Source organism: Pituophis catenifer, unplaced genomic scaffold, assembly GCF_029215685.1.
Source record: "Pituophis catenifer annectens isolate HBS135680 unplaced genomic scaffold, rPitCat1.0.hap2 SCAF_6, whole genome shotgun sequence".
NCBI lineage: Eukaryota > Metazoa > Chordata > Lepidosauria > Squamata > Colubridae > Pituophis > Pituophis catenifer.
Window position 1 is genome coordinate 61,027,140 of NW_027256886.1, and position 25,258 is coordinate 61,052,397.

Here is a 25,258-nt window from a genome sequence, read left to right on the forward strand (position 1 = left end):
TTTTTTAAAAGTTTTTTTTTAATTTTTTAGACAAACACACATACAAACATACAATGTATTTTCTTTGAACAGAGTATTTGACTGGTTCACAAATTTAAACAGTGTTTAGTCATTTCAATTAAATTTACAATTTCTATATTTCTTTTTTGCCATATTTATTTCTCATCTATTTTTTTTAAAAAACCAATATTACCCTTCATCCTCATCTCTAATCTTAATCAAATTCAATTTTTCCCTTCTATTCTATATTATACCCCTTCGCATTGTCATCTATTTTCATATCCATCCTCACATTGGTTAATTATGTAATATTACAATTGTTTAATACAAATTCAACATTTTAATATAAATAAATTAGTTATATAACTATCTTTTTTGTATATTAATCAATATGAATATGAATATTCCAATTATTTCCATGCAATCCAATTTCTTACAAATCAATTAATTATATTTACCAATAATAATAAACCAAATAATGTTCCCCTCTTATGTTACTCATTTTCACATTTTAAATTCTCCCAATAACCCACATAGTTTTGCCCATATAATCCTCCAAATCACAATTTAATCATTTCTACTTTCATCACAATATATAATTAAAAATGTTTCAATCATTACAATTTCCCTAATTAAATTTAAAAATGTTCTAGCTGTTATCCAAGCTATAATTTAATCTGTTTTACTTTCAACACTATATACCATTAAAGGTATTTCAATTGTTACAGTTTATACTTATTCATATTTCTAAAAAAAAATAAAAACTTATCATTGTCTAGATTTCAAAAATACAAAGACAAATATTCCAATTATTATTCATTTCATTTTTACAATCATGATTTCACATTACTATTCATATTTCTTATTACTGTTCATATTTCAATTCTAAATATGTATAACATTTTTCTCTTTCATTTCTTTTTCTTTTTCTCTCCATTTTTATTTTTGCCTTTTTCTTTCTCCTTTTTTTCTTTTGTGTTTTAAAATCTTGAACTCTCCTCTTTTGTCCTAAATTTCTCATTGTTTGCACCTACCTTTTTTGGTGAGGAAAAAGAAGAAAAAGAAATCTCCCTCTGTCATTTCCTAATTTTGCCTCGTTGCAGCAAACAGCCTGCTTTACTTTCAGTTTCGCTTTCAGCATAGCTTGATTAGCACAAGGGAAAAAAAATCTGCTCTAGCACTCTTTGCAGCAAGCAGCAGAGCCCTGCACAAAACAGCTGAGAGCAAATCAGCTGAGAGTCGGGAGGCCGATCTAATCAACTTGTGCTAATTAGCCTATGTTGAAGTTGAAAGGAGCTGTTTTTTCTTGCTGTCTGCTTGCAAGGAGGTAACTGCTGCAAGGCACAGGCCAAAGGGTGGGGGCCAGTGGGTAGGCAGGGCTACATTCGGTGTATAAGACACACCTAAATTTTCACCCCCTTTTGGGGGGTAAAAAGATGTGTCTTATACTCCGAAAAATATGATAAGCTTTTACTCCATGTATTGATTTAATTCTCTTTGAATCTGACATTGACTAAGCAAGATCTGTAGTCAGACAAATACTTCAGTATGGGCAGTATCTTTCAGGCCAATATGTCTATGGAGATTCTCAGTCCTACAGGTCATGGTTGTTCCAAAGGTGCTTTTTTTCAAGAGACAACTGGACTTTCTGGGGTTGTTTTAAGATGTCTCGCTTCTCATGCACAGGTGCAGTATATGTGGTACCTTGCTCAATAGTAGTAGCTGTGAGAGGGAGAGCAGTGTGCAGCAGCTGCCAAAAAAGCCAACACAGTTCTAGGTTGCATAAACAGGGATAGACTCAAGATCACATGAAGTGTTACTACCACTTTATAATGCCTTGGTAAGGCCACACTTGGAATACTGCATTCAGTTTTAGTCACCACGATGTAAAAAGGATGTGGAGACTCTAGAAAGAGTGCAGAGAAGAGCAACAAAGATGATTAGGGGACTGGACCCTATAACATATGAAGAACGGTTGCAGGAAGTGGGTATGTCTAGTTTAATGAGAAGGACTAGGGGAGACATGATAACATGTTCCAATATCTCAGGGGCTGCCACAAACAAGAGGGAGCGAAGCTATTCTCCAAAGCACCTGAGAGTAGTACAAGAAGCAACGGGTGGAAACTAATCAAAGAGAGAAGCAACTTAGAACTAAGGAGAAATTTCCTGACAGTTAGAACAATTAATCAGTGAAACAACTTGCCTCCAGAAACAGAATGACTACTTTAGCTTCAACCACAACAATACATAAGCACACAATAGATACAAACTTAAGGTAAACCGCTCCAAATTTGATTGCAGAACATACGACTTCAGCAACAGAGTGGTCAATGCCTGGAATGCACTACCTGACTCTGTGATTTCTTCCCCAAACCCCAAAAACTTTAACCTTAGACTGTCTACTGTTGACCTCACCTCATTCCTAAGAGGTCTGTAAGGGGCGTGCATAAGCGCATCAACATACCTACCGTCCCTGTCCTAATGTCCCCTTTTATTCATAACCATCTCACATAGTCATAATATTGTCTATACATTTCATGTATTCACAATCATGTTTATACTTTTATCTGTAATCTTATATATGCTTGACTAGATAGGTAGGTAGGTAGGTAGGTAGGTAGGTAGGTAGGTAGGTAAATAGATAGATAGATAGATAGATAGATAGATAGATAGATAGATAGATAGATAGATAGATAGATAGATGCTCCAACACTGGAAGTTTTTAAGAAGATGTTGGATAACCATTTGTTTGAAGTAGTGTAGGGTTTCCTGCCCAAGCAGGGGGTTGGACTAGAAGACCTCCAAGGTCCCTTCCAACTCTGGTATTGTATTGTATTGTATTGTATTGTATTGTATTGTATTGTATTGTATTGTATTGTATTGTACTGTACTGTACTGTACTGTACTGTACTGTACTGTACTGTACTATACTATACTATACTATACTATACTATACTATACTATACTATACTAGAAGTTTCTTCAGCTCTGACTGGATGGTAGGGAATGGAAGACAGCTGGTCATTTGCATTCTTTTAGTGAGTCACTAAGGCTACCAGGAGGAATATCTGTATCATCATGGTCACCTCAGTAGTGCAAATGGGTGTGGAGCCTTCTTGGAACTGTTGAAAGGACTGTGTTGTAGACTGGAGATAGATGATGTCCTATCCCCCTCCCTCTGTTGAGAGAGGGCTGTTTAATTTTGACATATCTGACCTCTTTGACCGTCTTTCACACCAGTGGTCCTCTCTGTCCAAACTGTGGACTTTGCTGTTTTCAAAAGAGTGGCCTTTGTCTTTCAGGCTGATAGTTCATTTGCAAGATTTCATTGGCAAGATTTAGAATCTTTGTAGAGTACAGAGACAAAGCCTGAGCAGTTCACCAATGATTTCTGGATGTTTCCTCAACTTATGGCCACAATCGGTACCAGAATTTTTGTTGTAAGGCAGTGTAGTCATAAACCAAGTCATCACATGATCGGACCTGATTTTATGACTATTTTTACTATGATCATTAGGCAAATCAATCATTAAACAAATCAGTTGTTAAGAAAATCACATGGTTAATGAGTGACTCAAGTAGTTCTGAAACAAATCTGGCTTCCCAATTGACTTTGCTTGTCAGAAGTTATCTGGGAAGGTTGCAAATCACAACTGAATGACTGCAGACACAGTTATCATAAATGCAAACCGGTTGCCAAGTGCCCAAATTATGATCGCATTTATGTGGGAATAGCATAATGATCGTAACTAAAAAGACCGATCACTTTTAGGTCATTTTTTCTGAATCAATCATAATTTCGAACTGTTGTTAAATGAACAGTGGTAAGTCAAGAACTATTCAGAGGAAAAGTCATGTTAAATCTGACTGTAAAAGTTCATCGTTTAGCCCATTCTGTGGTGGTAATGATCAGATTCTGCTTTAGAAAATCACTTCCTACATGTAAAAAGTGTATACTGACATATTTCAACCACATAGGATATGGAGACAATTACATTCTGGATGCTACGCCCTAACTGAAAAGCTTCAGAAAGACGTATGTCACATTCATTCCATGACAAGGTTGACCTCTTTATATTTCTCTAAATTTGTTTCTAACATTAATATAAATAATATCTTAGATAAACATTTCTCCTACATTTTAAAAGCCTTTTATTACATCTGTTTTGACACAACTCAATGCTGCAACCTAAAACCATTACAATGTGAATACACTTAGAATCCTGAATTCCCATTATGATTCATATTTGTAATATTAGATGTAATAAATATTTCAAAATTTATAGTCAGAAAGATGGTCAAATAGATACCAAACTTTGTATGTTGTTTATATGTATGTTTGATAGTGAATTTTTTATTAGTTATTTCATTTATATATTAAATGTATTTCTTTGCTCTACAATCAAAACACAGTCATTCCCAATAATAATATCATTTATTGTCAAAAACTATTTTAGCAGTAGATACATAAATCACTGGCCTTTACTATTTAACTAGCTTGGTTGCCAATTAAAAATAATTATACATTAAGACATATAGTGAATACTTTAAAGATCCCTCAGTATATCTTTAAATTAATATTACAGTAAAAAAAAATTAAAAATTATATTTTAAACATTTTTCATATGTTTCAGTTTCTAAACTCTTAAAAATATGTATTTTTTATTTTCAAAAATCTTTATTCTATGTATGTCTTATTTTTTTTACAAAATTAATTTAAAATTAGGCCAACCCCCATGTGCCTCTTATTAAACTTTCTGAAAAACTGTTCTTATTCAGTGATTTTACTGTGAAGAGCAAACACAACATAGACATAAGGCTATCTGAACGTTTTATTCGCTACATTTAGAATATTAATAACATTCTTCCCAGAAGTTGTCACATCAAGTAAAAGATCTTTATTCCAGATTGTCTTTTGGGGCCAAATTGAGACTGGATGCATGCATTTAATAAATTGTAGTCTCAAGTAGTCATTTTTGTAAATAATTAGCTTCAGTGGAAGAATAAGTTAGCATATTGTATGCATCTAATGTTGCAAATGTACATACTGCAAACTTTCCTATTAATCAACAGTCAAGCACTGTAAGTTGGGTCTCATACATAATGAATTGTGCTTAAGCCTCCTGGGTTTCATTGATAGAAAAATAAGAGAAAACACAAGTGTAGTAAGCTTTTGAATAAAATTTAACTAGATTGCTGTGCATCCTGTAATTGTTTTGGAATCATCAGGGAATAGACAATTCATCTGCAATTTTGGGGGTAGTTTTGCCTTCATCTATCAAAGAATACTATTTAAATGACATTAAGGTGTTGAAATAACTACTTTAAAAAATCTACATAGAATGTTAATAATACGTGTTTTATGTGTTTTCTTTCTTCTATATCCTTTGAAATGGTGTGTGTGTGTGTGTGTTTGTGTGTGTGTAGAAAATATTTTCATGTCATTTTTAAGTATTTAAATACTTATTTTAATTTATTGTCTTCTTTTTGTAAACTGCTCTGAAAATATGATTGGAGAGTGATAAAAAGTCCAATAATCAATATTATTCAAATTCATCTGAGAAATTTAATTTGTGTGCATTTAAAGGTAACAATAATGTGTAATATTTACTTCCTGGATTAGGTTGCTGTCGCCGAGTAGATTATGAAATGTTGAAATTGTAAAAGCATAGTGTGTTAATTTTCTGGTTAAGTAATACTTCAGATTTATTTATTTGCTTATATAGAGCTAAGTGCCAAGAAAAATGAAACACTTCCTTGGAGTTGGGGCTCTGAGGAATTTGCTTTTCTTAAGATCTAGTTAGAGCTTTGTAAGCCTTCCATCTAATAAGATCTCATTCTCTAAGCATCTTCCCAATGTTCTGGGCTACAGTTAACAGACTTCTCCAGTAAGCATGTCCATATAGAACAACACTCCACAAGATGATGCCCATCAGATCTCTTGGAAGTACAACTTGCCTACAGCACAATCTGGGCTGTTCTAAATGTGTGCCTGCACACCCCATGTGTCTTCCACTTCTGGACCATGAGCTCTCAATGTTAAACTTTAATATGTAGTATCAGTCCTATTTTCCCCCATTAGTCTACTTTACTGATTTGATCTCGACAAACTTGATATTCTGGAGAGGATTCTGCCTTCAGAAAATCAAGATAGGTAACTATTCTTAGGAAGATTTCAAAGTCATTTGTAGATTAGTTCTCAGGAAATCAATTATAATCGTACTAGTATGGTTGAAGATTGTATAATTTGCCTTCCAAAATGATAACAACTGTCATATTGTGAAGCTTTTCAGAAGGAGCACCAACTGTTTGAATAATAGTATTTTATGGCAAAATACCATCCTGCTCAAAAAAATAAATGCATGAACCCAAGCACCACAATTCATCAGTATTGATCCGCTACAATTAACATTTATATTCATCATAACTTATTTTATTGTGACTTTCCTTATATAAAGATGGTAGGGATAATTATTCTAATTGATTCCTAGGCTATGGAATGTACTTCCTAATGAGATATGTTTGGCTTCCATTGTCACTGGATTTAGGAACAGGATGAAAATGCAAGTCTTTTCCCAATACTTTAATTGTTAATTAGTTAATGATTATATAGTGATTTTAATTTTAATTTTGGTTTCAATTGTTCTTTTCTGTAGTTTGTATTTTTTTTGTCAAAAAACATAAATTTTGCAATAAACAGAAATGTGAGGTAAACATTATTAAAAAAATAAAGATAATCATTTGCAACCAATAAAAAACATGCAAGAGTACAATTTTATTTAATAACATTTTTAAAGCACATAAAGGAAATATTTATATGAATACCAAGTAAAACACACACACACATTTATGAATGTGGATTACGAAATCAATATCACTTGTACACATTCTTCAAGTATTTTTGCTCCCTTCTACAAGAAGCAAGGATCATCTAGTTACTTTAACAAAGGATAATAGTGTGATTATACAATTTTCTAAAATCCAAAATGGAGCATCTCTCTTGCCAATGTTGTGTTAAAAGCATGTCTGCTCAAAATTGTCTCTTTGCATACTTTGCTGTAGCAGCAGTTTCTATGATTGGCATGTGAAAATTACCTTTTCCTACTTGGTTAAGGTCTTGTATGCTCTCTGGGTAAAGAGAAAATCAGCAGGTTTTTAGATTTCAGTACAAGACAAGAAGTCATTATTTGAATTCTCTGCCGACTGGGGAAAGTCCCAAGAATTTTTGAGCAACCTACTGCTGTTTGATAATGATTTGAACTTATAGGCACCAGCATTTTAAGCCCAGACTAAGGTTGGACATTGGGTACAAAATGAAAAGTAGATATAACAAACTTTTTCATTTAATCAAAATGTTTAAAGGGTTTTACATATCACATTATTCCTCTTAATTGAAGATAATACATAACTTTTGCAAAAAAACAAAACACCAAAAAAAAAAAAAACAATAAGTATCCAAGCCTAAAAAATCATTGGGGTGAAAAACTATTATAAAAAACATGTATGAGGAAAAATAGGGTTGAATAGTAAGTTTAAATTTAAAATATTCATTTTAAGGCTAATATTAGAACTACAGTATAGAAATTCTGCTGATTCCCTTTTCAAGTGGAGAAATGGAGAAGATTGCAGGCTTAATTTTAATTAAGTGCTGGTGGACTGAAAAGAAGAGATATTCGTATTTTCTAGAGAAGTGGAATATTAAAACCAAGCAATTCTATGGGTGCAAATTCCCAATAAAAAGTACAATTAGATAATACAATATCTGAGATTTAAAAAGAAGGATCGGTTCAAATAATCAAGTAAAAATCTGTGCACTATACGATAAAATTGAAATGTTTGCACACAATTTTGGCTTCAGAGGTCACTTTTACCAGGAGAAAGTTCTTTAAAATCAATTGGGAAAGATGCTTATGAAGTTAAGATAACTGGGCAAACTGATAGCAATTTCAACTGATTTCCTTTCTTAAAAATTCCCCTTTTCTCTTTTTTTTCTGCTCCAAATCTACAAATTTCAAAGTGGAGAACAAGATTTGAAGCCAGGATTTAAATCCATTTTTTTTTCTGTGAGATTTACATCAATCCACCTTGCTTGACATTTTCTTCAACTATTGACATATTCCTTGCATAAATAAATATATTTTCATTTGTATGCTACAGAGAGCACAAACCAAAAAGAGAAGTAGACTTTTCAGAGAAAATGATAACTTTATTATACTTCTATACTACTTTTTGGCAATGCACAGAAATATTTCCTTGTCCTTTTATCTGGTGTTTTTTTTTTTTTTTTTTGCTTTGTGGTATTCCTTACTTCAAGCTTCATTCAAGCAAAATTTGCTTTCCCCAATAGTTTGTTTAATAGTTGGCATGCATCATACATGTTGGTGGGGGCCACTTAGGAAATCGTATCTATCTGTTCCTCTTTAGGTATTTACTCCTGCCTAAATATTAAAAAAATATATATAATTTTTTTTAATAAAAATTTTTCTAAACTATATGCCTAGACATTCGCTGACTTTGAAAATATTATAAGGAGATATTTTATCTCTCCAGGCTTAAATAACACTATACGTAAAGGAGATATGTATGACCTATTCACCAGAGTTGGAAACTGAAGTGCTTTATTCCAAATTTCTATTCTTTCTTTTCTTTGTTTTCATATTTATTTTCTCTGTACTCACCCCTTCTCTTTTGTATTTGGATTTTTGGCCTGCCTGACGTTTCTTTTACATAATGGCTTTTCTTTGTTGTACTGTGTTTAAGCAACTTGGTTATAGTGAAACTCTGCAGTTTTAAAATGAATGCTACTCTGTTACTCTTTCAACAGAGTGGAGGCCTCAATATCATGTGAAGTATGTGAAGTCACAGGGGAAATGAAGGAACCACTGAAACAATGTATAGCTTGGCTTCAAGCTTATTTCACTGAACCCCAGTTAATGCTGAAACTTCCAGTGCCTCCTTTTCACCATTATCTCCTAGAACAAGGTACAGTATGTATGTCTTGTAGTGTAATATTTGGCACTTATTATATGATGTTATTTTTTTATAAAGTCTGTACTTCGCTTTTGGGTAACACATTAGAGCTTAAAATCTGCAAAAAGTTATGATTTTATTTTATTGATATCAAAATCAAATACAGTGGAAGTCTGTACTGGTCTGCTAATCCTGCTTGCTGAAACTTCTAAAACACAAGAGTGTTTCTCAATCACAGCAACTTTAAAAACGTATGGCTTTCAACTCCCGGTGTTCCCCAGTCCACACAACGTAAAATGGCTGAGTTTGAGAAATTTTGTGCTAAAAGAATGCTTCAGTGGGATTCAGTTACATGACCCAGTCATCAGATCTTCATTTAATGACTCTAGAACTGAAGAAGCTTCTTGGATGAGAAGCGAAACGTCGTCAAAGAAAAAAAAGAAAGTCCAGTTGCCTCTTGAAAAAAAGCACCTTTGGGACTTTAATGACAATAGTTTAATTATCATCTGAAAGAAACTGCATGCAATAAAATAGAGTTTCAAGTTCCATATTTCTAAAATGTGTTATTTGTTTCTATTGTTAAGCATAAGAGAAGTAGGGTTTTTGCTTTTTCTGACAGAGGGCATCAGGGAGAGTCACTAGCAGCATGTTCCTTAAGCTCCTTGAAATTACTGGGGGGGGGGGAGAGAGAATTAAGAAAAAATATTTTAACCAGATTAATACTTATTGATATTAGTGGCTTAAACTAAAAATAGGTTTAATTGAATTTTAGCTTAAACTCTGCACACATGTGTTTTGTTTCCTCATTTCGAACTCTGGAAGGATGTTTGAGGAGAATACCAATTGATTTGTCTTATACCTTTACAAACACATAAAAATTCATATACTGAAATAATATAATTAATATTAGTGGCTGAATTATTAGAATGTAGATCCCTCACATATTTATCAGCAATACAGTGGGAATTTTCACTAGAGATAGCCAGAGTCCTCCTGCTTCATTTCTTACATTGCTTTTGTGCTGGTTGGCTGTCCTTTCATGCAGCTCTTAAACTTTCCAGTTTTGCAGTGATGATTTCAATAACTAATGTGGGAATGGCTATGTGATTTGTTTTTGTTGCAGTTTGTTCATCTCATTATGGGAAATAATTTTTACTCTTCAAAATGAGCGATCTTAATATACTGTACCAGCTTTTGTTTTACATATGTGTTGGCAAATATCGTTGCATTTAGATCCTCTTTTGGCATTCTATTACTCTAAAATACATATTTAATTTGCACTTATATTCAGATGTGGATTTATTCTTCAGTTGCTTTGAATAATAAATGTTGATGTATGTTAGGAACTGCATCCCCATCTATTTTGACCGGTATTTTTCTGTAAAATTGACAAAGCTTTCCTTGGCTACAGCTATATCAAAATATAAATGAAGCAAAATTGATGAATCTATTGTCAATTTGTTGTTGCTATTTTCTTGATAAAACCCCCTTTATAGTTGCAGTCATAACCATATATGCGAAGGAGCAAATTGACTAAAATTAATGGGATTGCTTTACCTTTATTTACTAAATTGTTCCTATATGCAGTTGTTAAAAGCCAGGCTAGAAATACTTCAAATTACAGCCTCCTTGACATTTGATCCTCTCTGAGCTTTTCATATATAAATATTTAAGAATAAAAAACAATGCAGAGCTGGGGATTATGGAAAGGAATCTTATGTATTACAGTGACATTTTAGCAGATAGTAGAACACTTACAGAAGAAAAAAATAGAACAGGTTGTTCTCTGGCTAGGCAGAAATTTTAGTTATTTTTGCATGGAGATAGAGTGATGAAACTAAAAAAGACAAGCATGGTATAGTGATTAAGATGTTGAAGTAACACCAAAGAAATCCACACTGAAGTCCATTTTCTGTCACTGGGTGATTTGGAGCTATTCATTCTCTTAGCCCACTGAAAAATGTTGTAGTTTTGGAGAAAGATAGGTGAAAGGAACACTATGCACACAGCCTTGAGCAAGATATAAATCTAATAAATATACCCCTTTTCAGGGAAAAATATTCATCATGTAGCTCCTAATTCCAGACAGATGTTAATTTATTTTCCTTTTGAAATGTTACATTATCTGATTGTTCACTAGTAGACTCTTCTTGAATGAGTCTCCCCCCCCCTTTTCAATATTACACATATCCATTATTCTGTTAGTAATCCTTAAAGTGGGATAGGATCTGTACTAATGTTTGAATTCATCTGATGGAATGCTTGACCAGCCTTTTTCTATGGGAACCATTTTCCCACAGAACTATTTGAAACCTTGGATACTTTTCCCAGATATCCCAATAATTTGAACTTTTTGGTCTGGCTTTATACATTGATTTGGCATTTGATCACCATGATGGGTGATCTGTTCCAAGAGAGAGACATGGGGGAGCACAACCCTGTTGAAACTCTTAGCCATTTCAGAAGTTAAAAGAGGAATAGGCAATGTGAGTCCTTTGGCACTTCTCAGTACCTTTCTGATTGTGCTGCTGAAATAACATATGGTGATCAATTTAAGAAGTTAATATGCACAATCTGTAGCATGTCTGGAATAACCTATATTTGTTTGGCCTTCCCCCCCCCCCTTCATCCCATTCCCCAAATAGAAAATTCTGAAGCTATCTTCATGTGTAACCCTGATTATTTTGTAATTTTGTATTCTGACACACATCCTGTCCCCCAAAGATATCCATTTACCAATTTACTAAAAACAATACATCCCTATAAAGGGGTGAAAATAAAGTTATATCTGCCTGAGATTAAATTGTTACTTTCACTAAAAAAAAAAATAATCTAGGGAGTACTTACAACATGTAATGCAGAATGTTTGGATCACTGAGCCCCTTATTTTTTTTGACCTGATATTTCAGTGTTCAGGTAAACCTGTTGCATTAAATGTATTTTTATTTGAAAGATATTAATTTCAAAGAAAGTTTGCCCTTGTTGTGTCCAGTGGGTAATTACTCAGGAGGCTAGGTTATGCCATTAACACCAACTTTATTAACGGAACAATCATCAACAGAACACTGGTAAAACAAGCAACAACACTTCTCTGACAGCTCCTTAAATAGCCGGCTGTCAGAAACTCTGAACCAATCGCGAGCAGCTATTCTCCCGCTCCTTCAGCTGCTCGCGTCTTAACCAATCCTAGAGGCCTGCAAGCAGAGCCTGTTGCTGAGGGTGTCGTAACTGGACGGATCTAACAGAAAGGACAGATTGTAACACTTAGTGACCTTTCAGAGGTCAAGTGGCATTCCAAGAGGTATTTTTTCTTTCCATTTCTCTCTGATCTAGAATTTAAACTGAAAGCAGGCATACATACTTTATAGCTGGAAGAGGACTGTTAAATAAGAGTGCTAATCATTATTTTTGATGGTAATCATAAATAGTTGCAAAGTATGGCATTTTTTAAAAAGTTACACAGTTCCATATTATCTATCATCCACACATCCACAACATAGCAGTCACAGATCTGGCACAGTTTTTTTTAACATCAAAAAAATATAAAGACAAACATCAGCCATGTCAAAATTACAATACAATCTGTGCAGAATCTGGTCAGGTCTTTACAGTTCTGGCCTCTACGTTCTCATGATACGGGGAATCGTATACAATATTCAGTGCAAGATCACAGAGATCTTCTTCTTGGGAGGTATTAATGAATTTAAGAGCAGCGTACAGCGTCTAAAACAGTAAATGCTTTTTAAATGTGATGTTATAAAACTATAAAGCCAAGGCCAACATATCTTTAAAGAGGACACATAGCTCTGATTCAGTATCCTTCATCAATTAAGGAAAAATTGGATTCTGTAAAATCCCATTGGGATGATCATTTGGGGTGTCAGGTCACAATAACTTAGAGCACATTATAATTTTTCCCGTGAAATCTGAAAATTGTCTTGGAGTACAAATTAATTTGTGTCATTAGTTGACCTAGTATATCCAAACAAAATAATTAACAGACATCAACTTGATTCTATTTACCCATTACATCAAATCTTAGCCACATTGGAATGTTAGAAAAAATATCCCTTAAGTATTCAGCCTAAAGATTTTCTTGTGGTCTAAAATTTTGATAGGCACAATTATATAATAGGCCTCGTGTCCTTTGCAGACTTCGTTTGCAACATGTGGATTCTATTCTAAACTCAAAAATGTTGCACGTAGGTAATTGTCAGGGCCGAGCTGGACATATTGACTTTTTCAGAAGATGATCAAGCTGATGGCAATTTGAAGCCAAGGAACCAAGTTCCTGTATTAATCAAGAAATAACAGATTCAGGCCCTGTAATTCATGTCCTGATGTGAAGGATATTGGCCTACAACTGAAAACAAGGCTGTCTAGTATTCTGGAGGACAGGACATAATTTGGAGAAACTAAGGTAAAAGAATAGCTGCTTGCAGAAGGCAACTTGACTGTGAAGTCTGACTCATTAAAATATCTGTTAAGTTTTCCATAAATCTGAGTGGGAATAAAGAAATTTTGGATTCTAAAGGCCACCTGAGATCCTCTGAAGAAGCAATTTGTGTCATAGCCAGTCTTGAAACCATGTGTTGTACATATCTGAACTCCTTAAGTATGGATGGTTTTGTTAACTGCAACCAACTCTCCCTTGGGACTTTTCCTTTGTATTTGGAGAGTTGAGTCTGAGTTGTGACTCTCAGTCTGTTTTCAGACAGCAATACTTTTTGACCCCTTAACAAGCATGAAAGACAATCTCCAAATATCTAAGGTCATAATTTGCTCAATAAAGTTTTCATTAATTTTCATTACTCTGCATTTCTAAATGATCTCTTTGCAAAGATAGTAAGAATAGGAAACAGTGATTCTTTATGTTCTCTTAGTCCAACAAGAGAGATGTTGTCCATTGTTCTTAGGACAATCATTACTATTAAACAGAAAAACAGCAGCACTAGAGCACTAGAGCACAGCCCTGCTCAAAATAGAAATGGGAGCAGTAACTATTGGTTGCTGTCATACTTAACATACATTTTAGGTATTTTCATACATCGAAATATATTTTGCACAATAACAAAAAAGACAAAAATATCAGAACTATCTCATTCTGAATTCTAAAAATAAATAATAGATGAAGTAGATTTTTTTTCCGAATAAAAAGATGTAATGTAATGACTGATATTGGATAAAAAGAATACCATAATGAAAGAACGGATTCTTTTGCAAAAAGAAGATATTTTATTAGAGAATAAAATGCAAATTTTAATTGAGAAAAAGATGAGTGAGTAAGCTGAATTCAACAATGAGAGAACTGATTCTAGTGTCTGGATTGTCAACCAGGATTATATCCAGAGGCCATCTTCCTTAGTAAAATGAGACTAGTAGAAACCAGCTAGTTTGTTAAGGAAATGAAAAGAAAATTAGGCACCAAAAAGTGACTAATAGCAGCCCTCAAGCAAGTTGGTTACTTCAGTAGAGAACAGTCACCTCAGAATTAAACCTTTCGGAAGTCTACATTTTTCTTTGCCGAGTTGCTCAGCAGATCACAGTGCAAAAGGTGCCCAGACCTCTAATTTAGAGAAAAGGCTTCCTAGCTGTGCTTTAATTTAAGTTCCTGAAGTTATGTTATCCACCAGACATGTTGTCCACATTGACAAGACCTGTTAACAGATTTTTTTCCATTGCATTTCTTTCTTATCTTTATGTCTATGCCAGTAGCAATTATTTAGTATGAAATTCAAAGGTGAATAATTCTTCTCATGCTGCTGGCAAAGTATGTATATGCAGAACCAGAGAGCAAATTTAGGGTTTGAGGGTGCTATTCTCTGCTGACTTTTTAAAAAACATTCCTCCAAATTTCAGAGCCAACCTTTGAATTTGAAGGCTTGTGTGGAGACATAACCTACCCTCTGAATAATGGGATTTCAGAGCTGTGAATGGCAAGAATGGTTTTTTTTGTTTGGTTGGGGGTTGTTGTTGTTGTTGTTGTTCTTTGGCAAGTGCTTTCTTTTACATTCAACCCCAGTGGAACAATGGAGAACTTTGCCTGTTTAGATGTCATTAAAGAAGAAATCTTAGCAGTCTCATGAGTCATCTGGAGAGCTGCAATGCAGTTCCATGCCTCTGTATGACTCAGGAGCAGCCAGTCATGCTTTTTCATCCAGCAAGATTGTTACATTCATGTGTGTATTCATGAAGTTCCTTTAATTCTTTTTAATTTTATTGCCTTCTTCAGGGTGATTTTATTGTTTTATTAGATGATAGATAGGTAGGTAGGTAGGTAGGTAGGTAAGCAGATAGATAGATAGATAGATAGATAGATAGATAGATAGATAGATAGATAGATAGTTTTTCTCCACTTTGAGAAAATCATCATCATACCCAGAAGCAATAGCAGCAGTATTTTAAGCAGTGCTGGGATTCCGCCAGTTCGCACCACTTCGGGAGAACCGGTTGTTAACTTTCTGAGCAGTTTGGTGAACTGGTTGTTGGGAGAAATCATTAGGGCAGAGAACCGGTTGTTAAATTATTTGAATCCCACCACTGATTATAAGTCATTTAAGATCATATCCTGGGAAAGGAGATACAGCTGCAGTGAATAAAGTGAATTTACCCATATAGTATGGCTGTATTAATGTTATTCTTTTCATCTTTCCTATTACCATCTCCTTCTTATGATTTAGCACTTCGTTGGTTGTATCATATGATGCAAAGACTGAGACCTTATGTACCAGAGACAAACACCTTCTGTGTCCAATCACACTTGCCTAATAAAGAATATTCCATTCCATTCCATTCCATTCTATTGACAAGTAAGCCCTTCTTAAGGAGGCATTTTCTACAGAAGGCCTTCACAAGGAAATAAGTAAAATAATAATTACCATTTATAATTCCCGGTCCGACCAAAAAAAAAAAAGAAGAAGAAGGAGTCACATTACTTTTTGAAATGTAAATATTTATCTTTAAAAAGTTCTTAAAATCACATGTGGCTGTTCCAATAGATGCAGCTTACTGATGGGTGTTGTTCTTCTAAGCGCTTAGTCTAAATTTGTCTTGTCATGATTCTCTCCACGTTTTGGAAATACAATATAGTATGATATAGGTATCATATCCAAGTTAAATAGAAGAGTTAGTTAAGGCGGCTAAAGGCAATTCAAAATGACAGCCGAGCTCAATGTGATTGAACAGAGTAAAAAAAGACAAGCTATCTCTTTACCTGCGGCATCATTTCTGTTGAAATTTGGCTATCAGTAAGCTAGTGGTAGGATTTTTCTTCAACCCAATCCCTTTTTAGCTCTGCAGTTATCTGTTGAGCCATTTATTTGAGAATAGTCTTTAATGAAATCCTGGCATATGAATAATAAGATGAATACTTCCCCTAGGATTTTTTGCCAGTGAACCCTGGAAAATAGTCAGAATGCATTTCCAGCAAAAATCACTTGATATACAGCAAAGTAGTGACATGGAAACAGGGAGATTGTGGGATCAGGGAAGAAAATAAAATTGCAGTGTCCCAACTAAAGAGACTGCTGGAATCTGTTTAAAATGTTTTTTTTTAAATCTATGCTTTAATATATGGGTGGGAAAAAACTTAATACAATCTTGATCTTAGCAGTATTTTCTATCTTACAGTGACTATGATGGAGAAGTCTACAGAACCGGCTAGTTTGCTGCGAAATATAGAACAATATTTCCCCTGTGGTTTTGTTTTTGTTTTGTGTTGTTTCATTCTGTTTAGAAGAACATTTACCCACAAAAATAGAAGGGCAGAGATCAAATGTTCCCTAGATTTTTGCTTTATTTTTACTGCTGAAACAATGTGACATGTAAATGTTCTAAGAGTAGTAGAGCTATAGTTTTTAGAGTGTTTTAGTTTCTAAACATAACAATTCAATGGAAAATATCACTATTAACGGAACAACAGTAGATACACTTCTGATATTTGAACACAAACTAAGTAAACTATTTCGATTAGAGATGCTACAGGTCATATATTTTTTTCTTTATTTAAACTATAGCTGAAAATGTTGAACTTCATGAGATACTAGTACTGAATGAAGCTTGAAGGCTTTAAACCTTCAGATGCCATTTTATTGATTTTGACTTGCTATCAACTCTTGCACTCAAATTAAGTGGGAAAGAAATAGCTGATAGGGAAAAATGTAATTCTTCAGAGCTTAGAGTCCAGTGAACTACTTTTCAGGGGCAGTAGAAATCTAGGTTTATTGCTTTCCAAAGCTACCTGTAGAAAAAGGGGGGTGGGGGAGAGAACTGATCAAAAGAGCAGGAAGAAATAGAAGACACACATGAATTTAAAGACATGGTCTAGACTGTCAGATGTCTTGAATCAATACATAGAGGTCACTGCATGGCAAGCATGAACAGTTTACATAGCAGGAAGTTGATAACTACTGTTCATCTCAGTGATTTGTAACATGAAGCGAAAAAGAGACCTTGAAATTGAAAGAAACAGGAGGAAATCAGAAGCAAAAGCTGACCCATGATTTAATTGCAGTGTCTTCTGTAAGCAGTTTTTTGACATTGAACATGAAAAAAATGAAATACAAATATATCTTGAAAGATTGATTTCTGGACCATTGTAGGTTTAGTGTTCTCAGTCAGGGACACAAAGCTGATTGGAGTTGGGCAGCATCCAAACTGAATAAAATAAAATAATCAAATCAAATAATTCTAATCAGTGCTACTGGAAAGTAAAAGTTTTTCCTTTTTTGGAAAAAGGAAAACCTGTTCATTTTGCCATTTTATCCAGTTGAAAATGGAAGAACAAAAATCTATATTACACTAGGCCCGTGATGGCGAACCTATGGCACACGTGCCACAGGTGGCACGCAGCGCCCTCTCTGTGGGCAAAGGAGCCATCACCCCAGTTCAGCTCCACTGTGCACGCATGTGTGCTTCCCGCTGGCCAGCTGGTCATCGAGTCTCTGCCGCGCATGCACAGGGGGTGGGGCACATGCAGAAGGGCCATACGCGGGACACATGCTCGTATGCATGGGGTTGGGGCGCATGCGTGCCACATGCGCATTGCATTTGGGGAGTTTGGGAGTGCACACATTTGTGCGTGTGCACATGTGCTTTGGGCACTTGGTCCAGAAAAGGTTAGCCATCACTGCACTAGGCATTCCTAAAATCAAAAGGCAAATTTGGAGAAAAGATTGAAATGCAGTCTATATTTGGAGATACTGTCTCTGGATGTGTTACTATATTCACCTTTTCTCCAGATGTGGTACGTCTTTGTGTTGGTTACCCCCTAACTTTATCTAAAGGTAAACAAACTGTAGTTTTATAAATCTTATTATTTTAAACAGAGTATTTCATTTATAAAATGAGTAGATTCATTTATATTCATCTAAGCTAGTCAGATTCTTCTATTCCAATCAGTATCTCTTCTGCCATACAGAATATGCCATATGCCTAAAACAATCCCAAATTTTTCTTTATTAAACCAATTTGGGCTTCTTTTGCACAAAATAGTATAATGTATCCTTTTTTTTAAAGACAAATTCCACTGCATGCTAATTTTGCCACGCCTATGATTGAATACTCATACATATACAAATTATTGAAATAAATTCCTTTTGTTAAATTGTTACTAAGTATTATATATTAGTAATAAACTCCACTAAAATTAGGGAGTTTCAACTTATTCTAAAATCTGCAGCTGCATGGTATGGAGAAAAGCTATTTACAAGTAGTTTTCAACCCACAACCACAATTGGGACTCCAGTTCGGACTCCACAATTCCATCGCTAAGCGATGCATCCATTAAGGGAATCACACCCAATTCTATTACCTTTATTACCACATTTATTAAGCAAATCTGGATTTTCTCATTAGCTTTGCTTCTTGGCGCATGAAAAATTGTAAATGGTGATCACGTAACAGAACAGACCCCTTCATGGATTACTGTCTTGTCATCATGGCAAAGGGAATTGCGTAGTTCAATGAAGCTATGAGCTATACCGTGCAGGGCCACCCAAGACGGACAGGTCATAGCAGAGAGCTCTGACAAAATGTGATCCCCTGGAGAAGGAAATGGCAACCCACTCCAGTATCTTTGCCATGAAAACTTCATGGACAGTACCAAAAGGAAAAAAGATACGATGCTGGAAGATTAGTCCCTCAGGTCGGAAGGTGTCCAATATGCTACTGGGGAAGAGCAGAGAGCTAGTCCTAGTAGCGCCAGAAAGAATGAAGCGACTGGGCCAAAGCCAAAAGGACACTCAGCTGTAGATGTATTTGGTGGTGAAAGGAAAGTCCGATGCTGCAAAGATCTTTTCTCTATAGGAACCTGGAATGTAAGATCCATGAATCAAGACAAGCTGGACGTGGTCAAACAAGAGATGACAAGACTGAACATGGACATCTTCGGAATCAGCGAACTAAAATAGACAAGAATGGGTGAGTTTAATTCAGATGATCATCAGGTGTACTACTGCGGGCAAGAATCCCTCAGAAGAAATGTAGTAACCTTCATAGTCAATAAAAGAATAGGAAAAGAAATACTGGGATACAATCCCCAAAATAACAGAATGATCTCAGTTCGAATTCAAGGCAAACCATTCAATATCACAGTAGTCCAAGTCTATGTCCCAACCACTGGTGCTGAAGAGGATGAAATTGACCGGTTCTATGAAGCCCTACAGAACCTTACAGAATTAACACCAAAAAATGATGTCCTTATCATTATGAGGGATTGGAATGCTAAAGTAGGAAGCCAAAAGATAACCGGAATAACAGGCAAGTTTGGCCTTGGAGTACAAAATTAAGCAAGGCACAGGCTGATAGAATTTTGTCAAGAGAACACGATGGTCATAGCAAACACTCTTTTCCAACAACCCAAGAGACAACTCTACACATGGACATCACCAGATGGTCAACACAGAAATCAGATTGACTACGTGCTTTGCAGCCGAAGATGGAGAAGTTCTATACAGTCAGTAAAAACAAGACCAGGAGCTGACTGTGGCTCAGATCATGAGCTTCTCATTGCAAAATTTAGGCTTAAATTGAAGAAAGTAGGGAAAAGCACTAGGCCACTCAGGTATGAACTAAATCATATCCCTGATACAGTAGAGGTAACAAATAGATTTAAGGAATTAGATCTGATAGACAGAGTGCCTGAAGAACTATGGATGAAGGTTCGCAACATTGTACAAGAGGTAGCAACTAAAACCATCTCAAAGAAAAAGAAATGCAAGAAAGCAAAATGGCTGTCTGATGAAGCTTTGCAAATAACTGAGGAAAGAAGGGAAGCGAAAGGCAAGAGAGAAAGAGAAAGATATACCCAACTGAATGCAGAATTCCAGAGAATAGCTAGAAGAGATAAGAATGCCTTCTTAAATGAACAGTGCAAAGAAATAGAAGAAAATAATAGAATAGAGATCTCTTCAAGAAAATTGGAGATATGAAGGGAATATTTCATGCAAAGATGGGCATGATAAAGGACCAAAATGGCAGGGACCTAACAGAGGCAGAAGAGATTAAGAAGAGGTGGAAAAATTACACAGAAGAACTATACAAGAATGAACTTAACGTCCCTGATAATCAATATGGGGTGGTCACTGACCTTGAGCCAGACATCCTAGAATGTGAAATCAAATGGGCCTTAGGAAATCTGAGCAACAACAAAGCTAGTGAAGGTGACAGTATTCCAGCTGAGCTGTTCAAAATCTTAAAAGTCGATGCAGTAAAAGTGCTACACTCAATTTGCCAGCAAATCTGGAAAACTCAACAGTGGCCACAGGATTGGAAAAGATCAGTTTACATTCCAATTCCAAAGAAAGGCAATGCCAAAGAATGTTCAAACTATCGTACCGTTGCACGCATATCACATGCTAGTAAAGTTATGCTCAAAATCCTACAAAGTAGTCTACAGCAGTATGTGGATCGAGAACTACCAGAAGTACAGGCAGGATTTCGAAGAGGCAGAGGAACTAGAGATCAAATTGCCAACATATGCTGGATCATGGAGAAATCTAGAAGTTCCAGAAAAACATCTACTTCTGCTTCATTGACTATGCTAAAGACTTTGATTGTGTGGATCACAACAAAAAGTTCTTAAAGAGATGGGAATACCAGACTATCTCATTTGTCTCTTGAGAAACCCATATGCAGGTCAAGAAGCAACAGTGAGAACTGGACACGGAACCATTGGTTCAAAATTGGGAAAGGAGTCTGGCAAGGCTGTGTACTGTCGCCCTGCCTATTTAACTTATATGCAGAGCGCATCATGAGAAAGGCAGTGCTAGATGAATCAAAAATTGGAATTAAGATTGCCGGGAGAAATATCAACAATCTCAGATATACAGATGATACCACTCTAATAGCAGAAAGTGAAGAGGAATTAAAGAGCCTCTTGATGCGAAGAAGAAAAGTGCAAAAGTTGGCTTGAAACTCAACATTAAGAAAACTAAGATCATGAGAGGGCATCCGGCCCTCTCAATTCCTGGCAAATAGATGGTGAAGAATTGGAGGTAGTGACAGATTTTATTTTCCTGGACTCCAAGATCACCGCAGATGGGGACTGCAGCCAAGAAATTAAAAGACGCTTGCTCCCGGGGAGGAAAGCTATGGCAAATCTAGATAGCTTACTAAAAAGCAGAGACACCTGCTTTTTTTTGCCAACAAAAGTGTGTATAGTCAAGGCTATGGTTTTCCCAGTTGCAATGTATGGCTGAGAAAGTTAGACCATAAGAAAGGCCGAGTGCCAAAGAATTGAGGCCTTTGAACTATGGTGCTGGATAAGACTCCTGTGAGTTCCTTGGACTGCAAGGCAATCAAACCGGTCAGTCCTAGAGGAAATCAACCCTGACTGCTCTTTAGAAGGCCAGATCCTGAAGATGAAACTCAAATACTTTAGCCACCTAATGAGAAAGAAGGACTCACTGGAGAAGAGCCTAATGCTTGGAAAGATTGAGGCAAAAGAAGAAGAGGATGACAGAGAATGAGGTGACTGGATGGAGTCACTGAAGCAGTCGGTGTGAGCTTAAATGGACTCCAGAGGATGGTAGAGGACAGGAAGGCCTGGAGGAACGTGGTCCATGGGGTCGCAATGGGTCGGACAAGACTTAACAACAACAACAACAAACAGAACAGAATAAGTAAGTTGGAGTTCTTCTAATTGAACCCCCTGCTCAAGCAGGAAACACTGTACCATGTCAGACAAATGGCTGTACAATCTGTTTAAAAGTCTCCAGTGATGGATCACCCATAACTTCTGAAGAATGCTTGGATTTAAATGGCACAAGCATGCCTGCAGGACTCTATTACTTGGAAGCAATCTCAATAGTAGTAGTTCCAGCAGCCTTCTTGTAGAGATGATTTCTTGGTCTGGTCTGCCTAGTGGAGCCAACACTTCCTAACATATTTTTTCCCTTGCAATTAGCCTACTTCCCGGGCCAAGGAATATTAATTGAGACTCTATGCTTCTATGAGCAATATGCACACTATCCACATGCGTTGTTCTTACATGTGCTAACTACCAGGCCTGCCTCTGCTATCACAGTGCCCCAATTATCCCCTAGCATGTGTGAATACACAGCAGCTCCATTGAGTGTCAGGATTGGCAGAAACCCTTCCCAGGTAAGACTTTTTCCCTCCTCAGTCTAAAGTGTCCAAAAGGCGCTTTTTCAGGAGGCAATTGGACTTTCTTGTTTTTTCTTTGAAGACGTTTAACTTCTCATCTAAGAAGCTTCTTCAGCTCTGACAGGATAGTGGGGAATAGAAGGATTCTGTCAGAGCTGAAGAAGCTTCTTAGATGAGAAACGAAACGTCTTCAAAGAGAAAAAACAAGAAAATCCAGTTGCCTCCTGAAAAGCATCTTTGGGACCACCATGACCTGGATGACTGAGAATCTCTACAGACTTTCAGTCTAAATTGCGTTCCAGATAGAAAAGAACAAACACAGCACACTCTCACTCCATATATATTCCATGCATTATTCACACTCTAGTTTCAAAAACAAAACAAAACACAACCACTCAACACTTCCACCAATCACGGCCCACCCTCCCTTTGCCCAAGGCTCACATCATGTGACCCATGGTGCTGCAACTGTCTCATAAATACATGCTTATTGCCTAGTGGTTAGATGGTGATCACATGACGTAGGGACACTGATGGTTGTAAGTGCAAGGTCCATGTAATTTTTTTCAGCACTGTCATAACTTCAAAAGATTCTTCAACCAATAGTCTTAAGTAAAGGACTGCCTAAAATCAAATTTCTAAGTTTGTTTAATGCAGTGGTGGGATTCACCCAGTTCGCACCTATTTGGGAGAACTGGTTGTTGGAAGAAATCTTATTTTGTTTTTTTCCACTTTACAGGGCTAATCCTATAAGGAAGGCAGGAAGGAAACATTCTGGTGTTGTTTCTAGCCTAATCTTTATTGCCCTGCTGACAGAAACTGCCTCTCTGGTTAACCCTTATTACATTGTAACAGCTAAGGCGAAGCACCCATTGACGTGAGTGACGTTGAGTTGGCCAACCCCACCCAGTCACATGACCACTGAGCCACACCTACCTTGTCGGTCATTAGGGCAGAGAACCGTTTGTTAAATTATTTGAATCCCACCACTGGTTTAGTGGCATATGCTTATAAGAGTATCCAATGTATACGACACTGATATAGCATTATTTGAAAAATATTTTGATGAAGCCTTTGATCATTAGAGTTAGGAAGACTAGCAACTTCCTAGTGAAAGAAAAATGAATATAAATAAGGAACTTTGTGTCAAACGTGAACTGGTACACAAGGGGGTAAAAGAGCTATTTGCCCCTGACTGAATCTGCCAAGTTGGGGGTTCAAATTTTAAGAAAAGTCATTCTGTATTTCCCTCATAATGAAATGACTTTTTCAAGTAATCAATTTTTAGGTGTTTCACTGTTATTGATGAAAATCCTGTCTGTAGCATTAGCCTATTAAAACCGACTGGTGCTTCTCACACAGTATTGCTTGACTTGGTTTCATATCAGTTTTATGAATGCATCTGCTTATATATGTTTTCACTACTGTAAATGTTTTAATGGATTCTGGCTTCAATTCAGACGATAAAGCAATAAACAAACAAAATGCTCTTGTTGATAGAGTTGTTGATTGCAAAATAAAAAAAAACTTTCAAAAATTAAACTACTGGCTTTTAACTCCAACTTGATGTCTATGAGAATATTCAAAAATCAAAAACTTGCAAAAGTTAAAGAGTTTACCCAGTGCTGTAACAAGAAAATAAATAGAAAGAATGTATTTACTGCTCTAAAACAGCATCTACTGAATATTCTGTAGAAAACTATAAAAAAATTAATGCACTAAATCTGACAGGGTTCTATATCTACTACATATCAAAAGATCAAAGGCGTGTACATTTTCTGAGTAACCTATCAGCAAAAAAATGTTATAGATAATACAGACCCCGATTGAACAGAAAGTATCATTCAGCAAATCAAAGTGATAATCAGGGTTTTCTTAGATGGTAAAATAAAGGCATCCCAGGATATCTACATTTTACTGGAAACCCAGTATAGTGATATAGGAACCTGGTTACAAGAATTCTGTGATCAAAGGTAAGAAACTAGGAAATCTGTTTTAAGATTTGCCTTGGGGGGAAAAATAAAAAAAATTAATGCCATAAATAATTCCAGTTACAAAAAAGTCATTTAAAGAGCAATAAAGTTTTAACTATCTCCTAATAGGATATAACATTTATATTTTTTGTATGTTTTTAATTGTACTCTGCCCAGAATCACTCTGTGAGATGGAGTTTCTAAATTTCATACATAAATAATAAATAAATAAATTTAGTATCTAAAATTAAAGAATACGGCAATCTAAATAATTTGCCATCCTGTTATCCCCTTATAAAAATAGTACATATCATAAACAACAGGTGAGAAAATGAAACAATATGTTTTCTATATAGTCTAGGTAATAAGTTAAAGGATGAAACTAATTTTATCTTACTACTAAAGGATATTATCTTTTCTTTTTTTTCTACTTACTTTTCTTCTCTTTTGTCATATTTAATTTATATTAGTCATATAAAGAAAGGAGTTTTTTTTTTTTTTTTTTGAATGACCACTACTTATCTTTTTTCCATCCTTTAGATTTTATAGTTTCCATCCTTTAGGATTTATTAGGTTTTTTTGTAGTTCACTGTTTTTTAAAAAATCCTTATAAATAGCATGCAGCAACATTGTCTAATTATACATATGGTTTTTATATAGTGTTTGTCTCAAGTGTATTTCAAAAGAAAATGTTGTTAGTTGAGCACATA

At 35.5% G+C, this 25,258-nt stretch overlaps 1 protein-coding gene across 1 annotated transcript in view; it reads left to right on the forward strand.

The window, feature by feature from the left end:
• Nucleotides 1-25,258, forward strand: part of MGMT (O-6-methylguanine-DNA methyltransferase) — a 164,262-nt gene that overhangs the window by 102,185 nt on the left and 36,819 nt on the right. Inside the window, exon 2 of the mRNA XM_070945694.1 lies at nt 8,825-8,982. Coding sequence (XP_070801795.1) covers nt 8,825-8,982 — 158 coding nt within the window. The remainder of the gene's footprint in view (nt 1-8,824; nt 8,983-25,258) is intronic.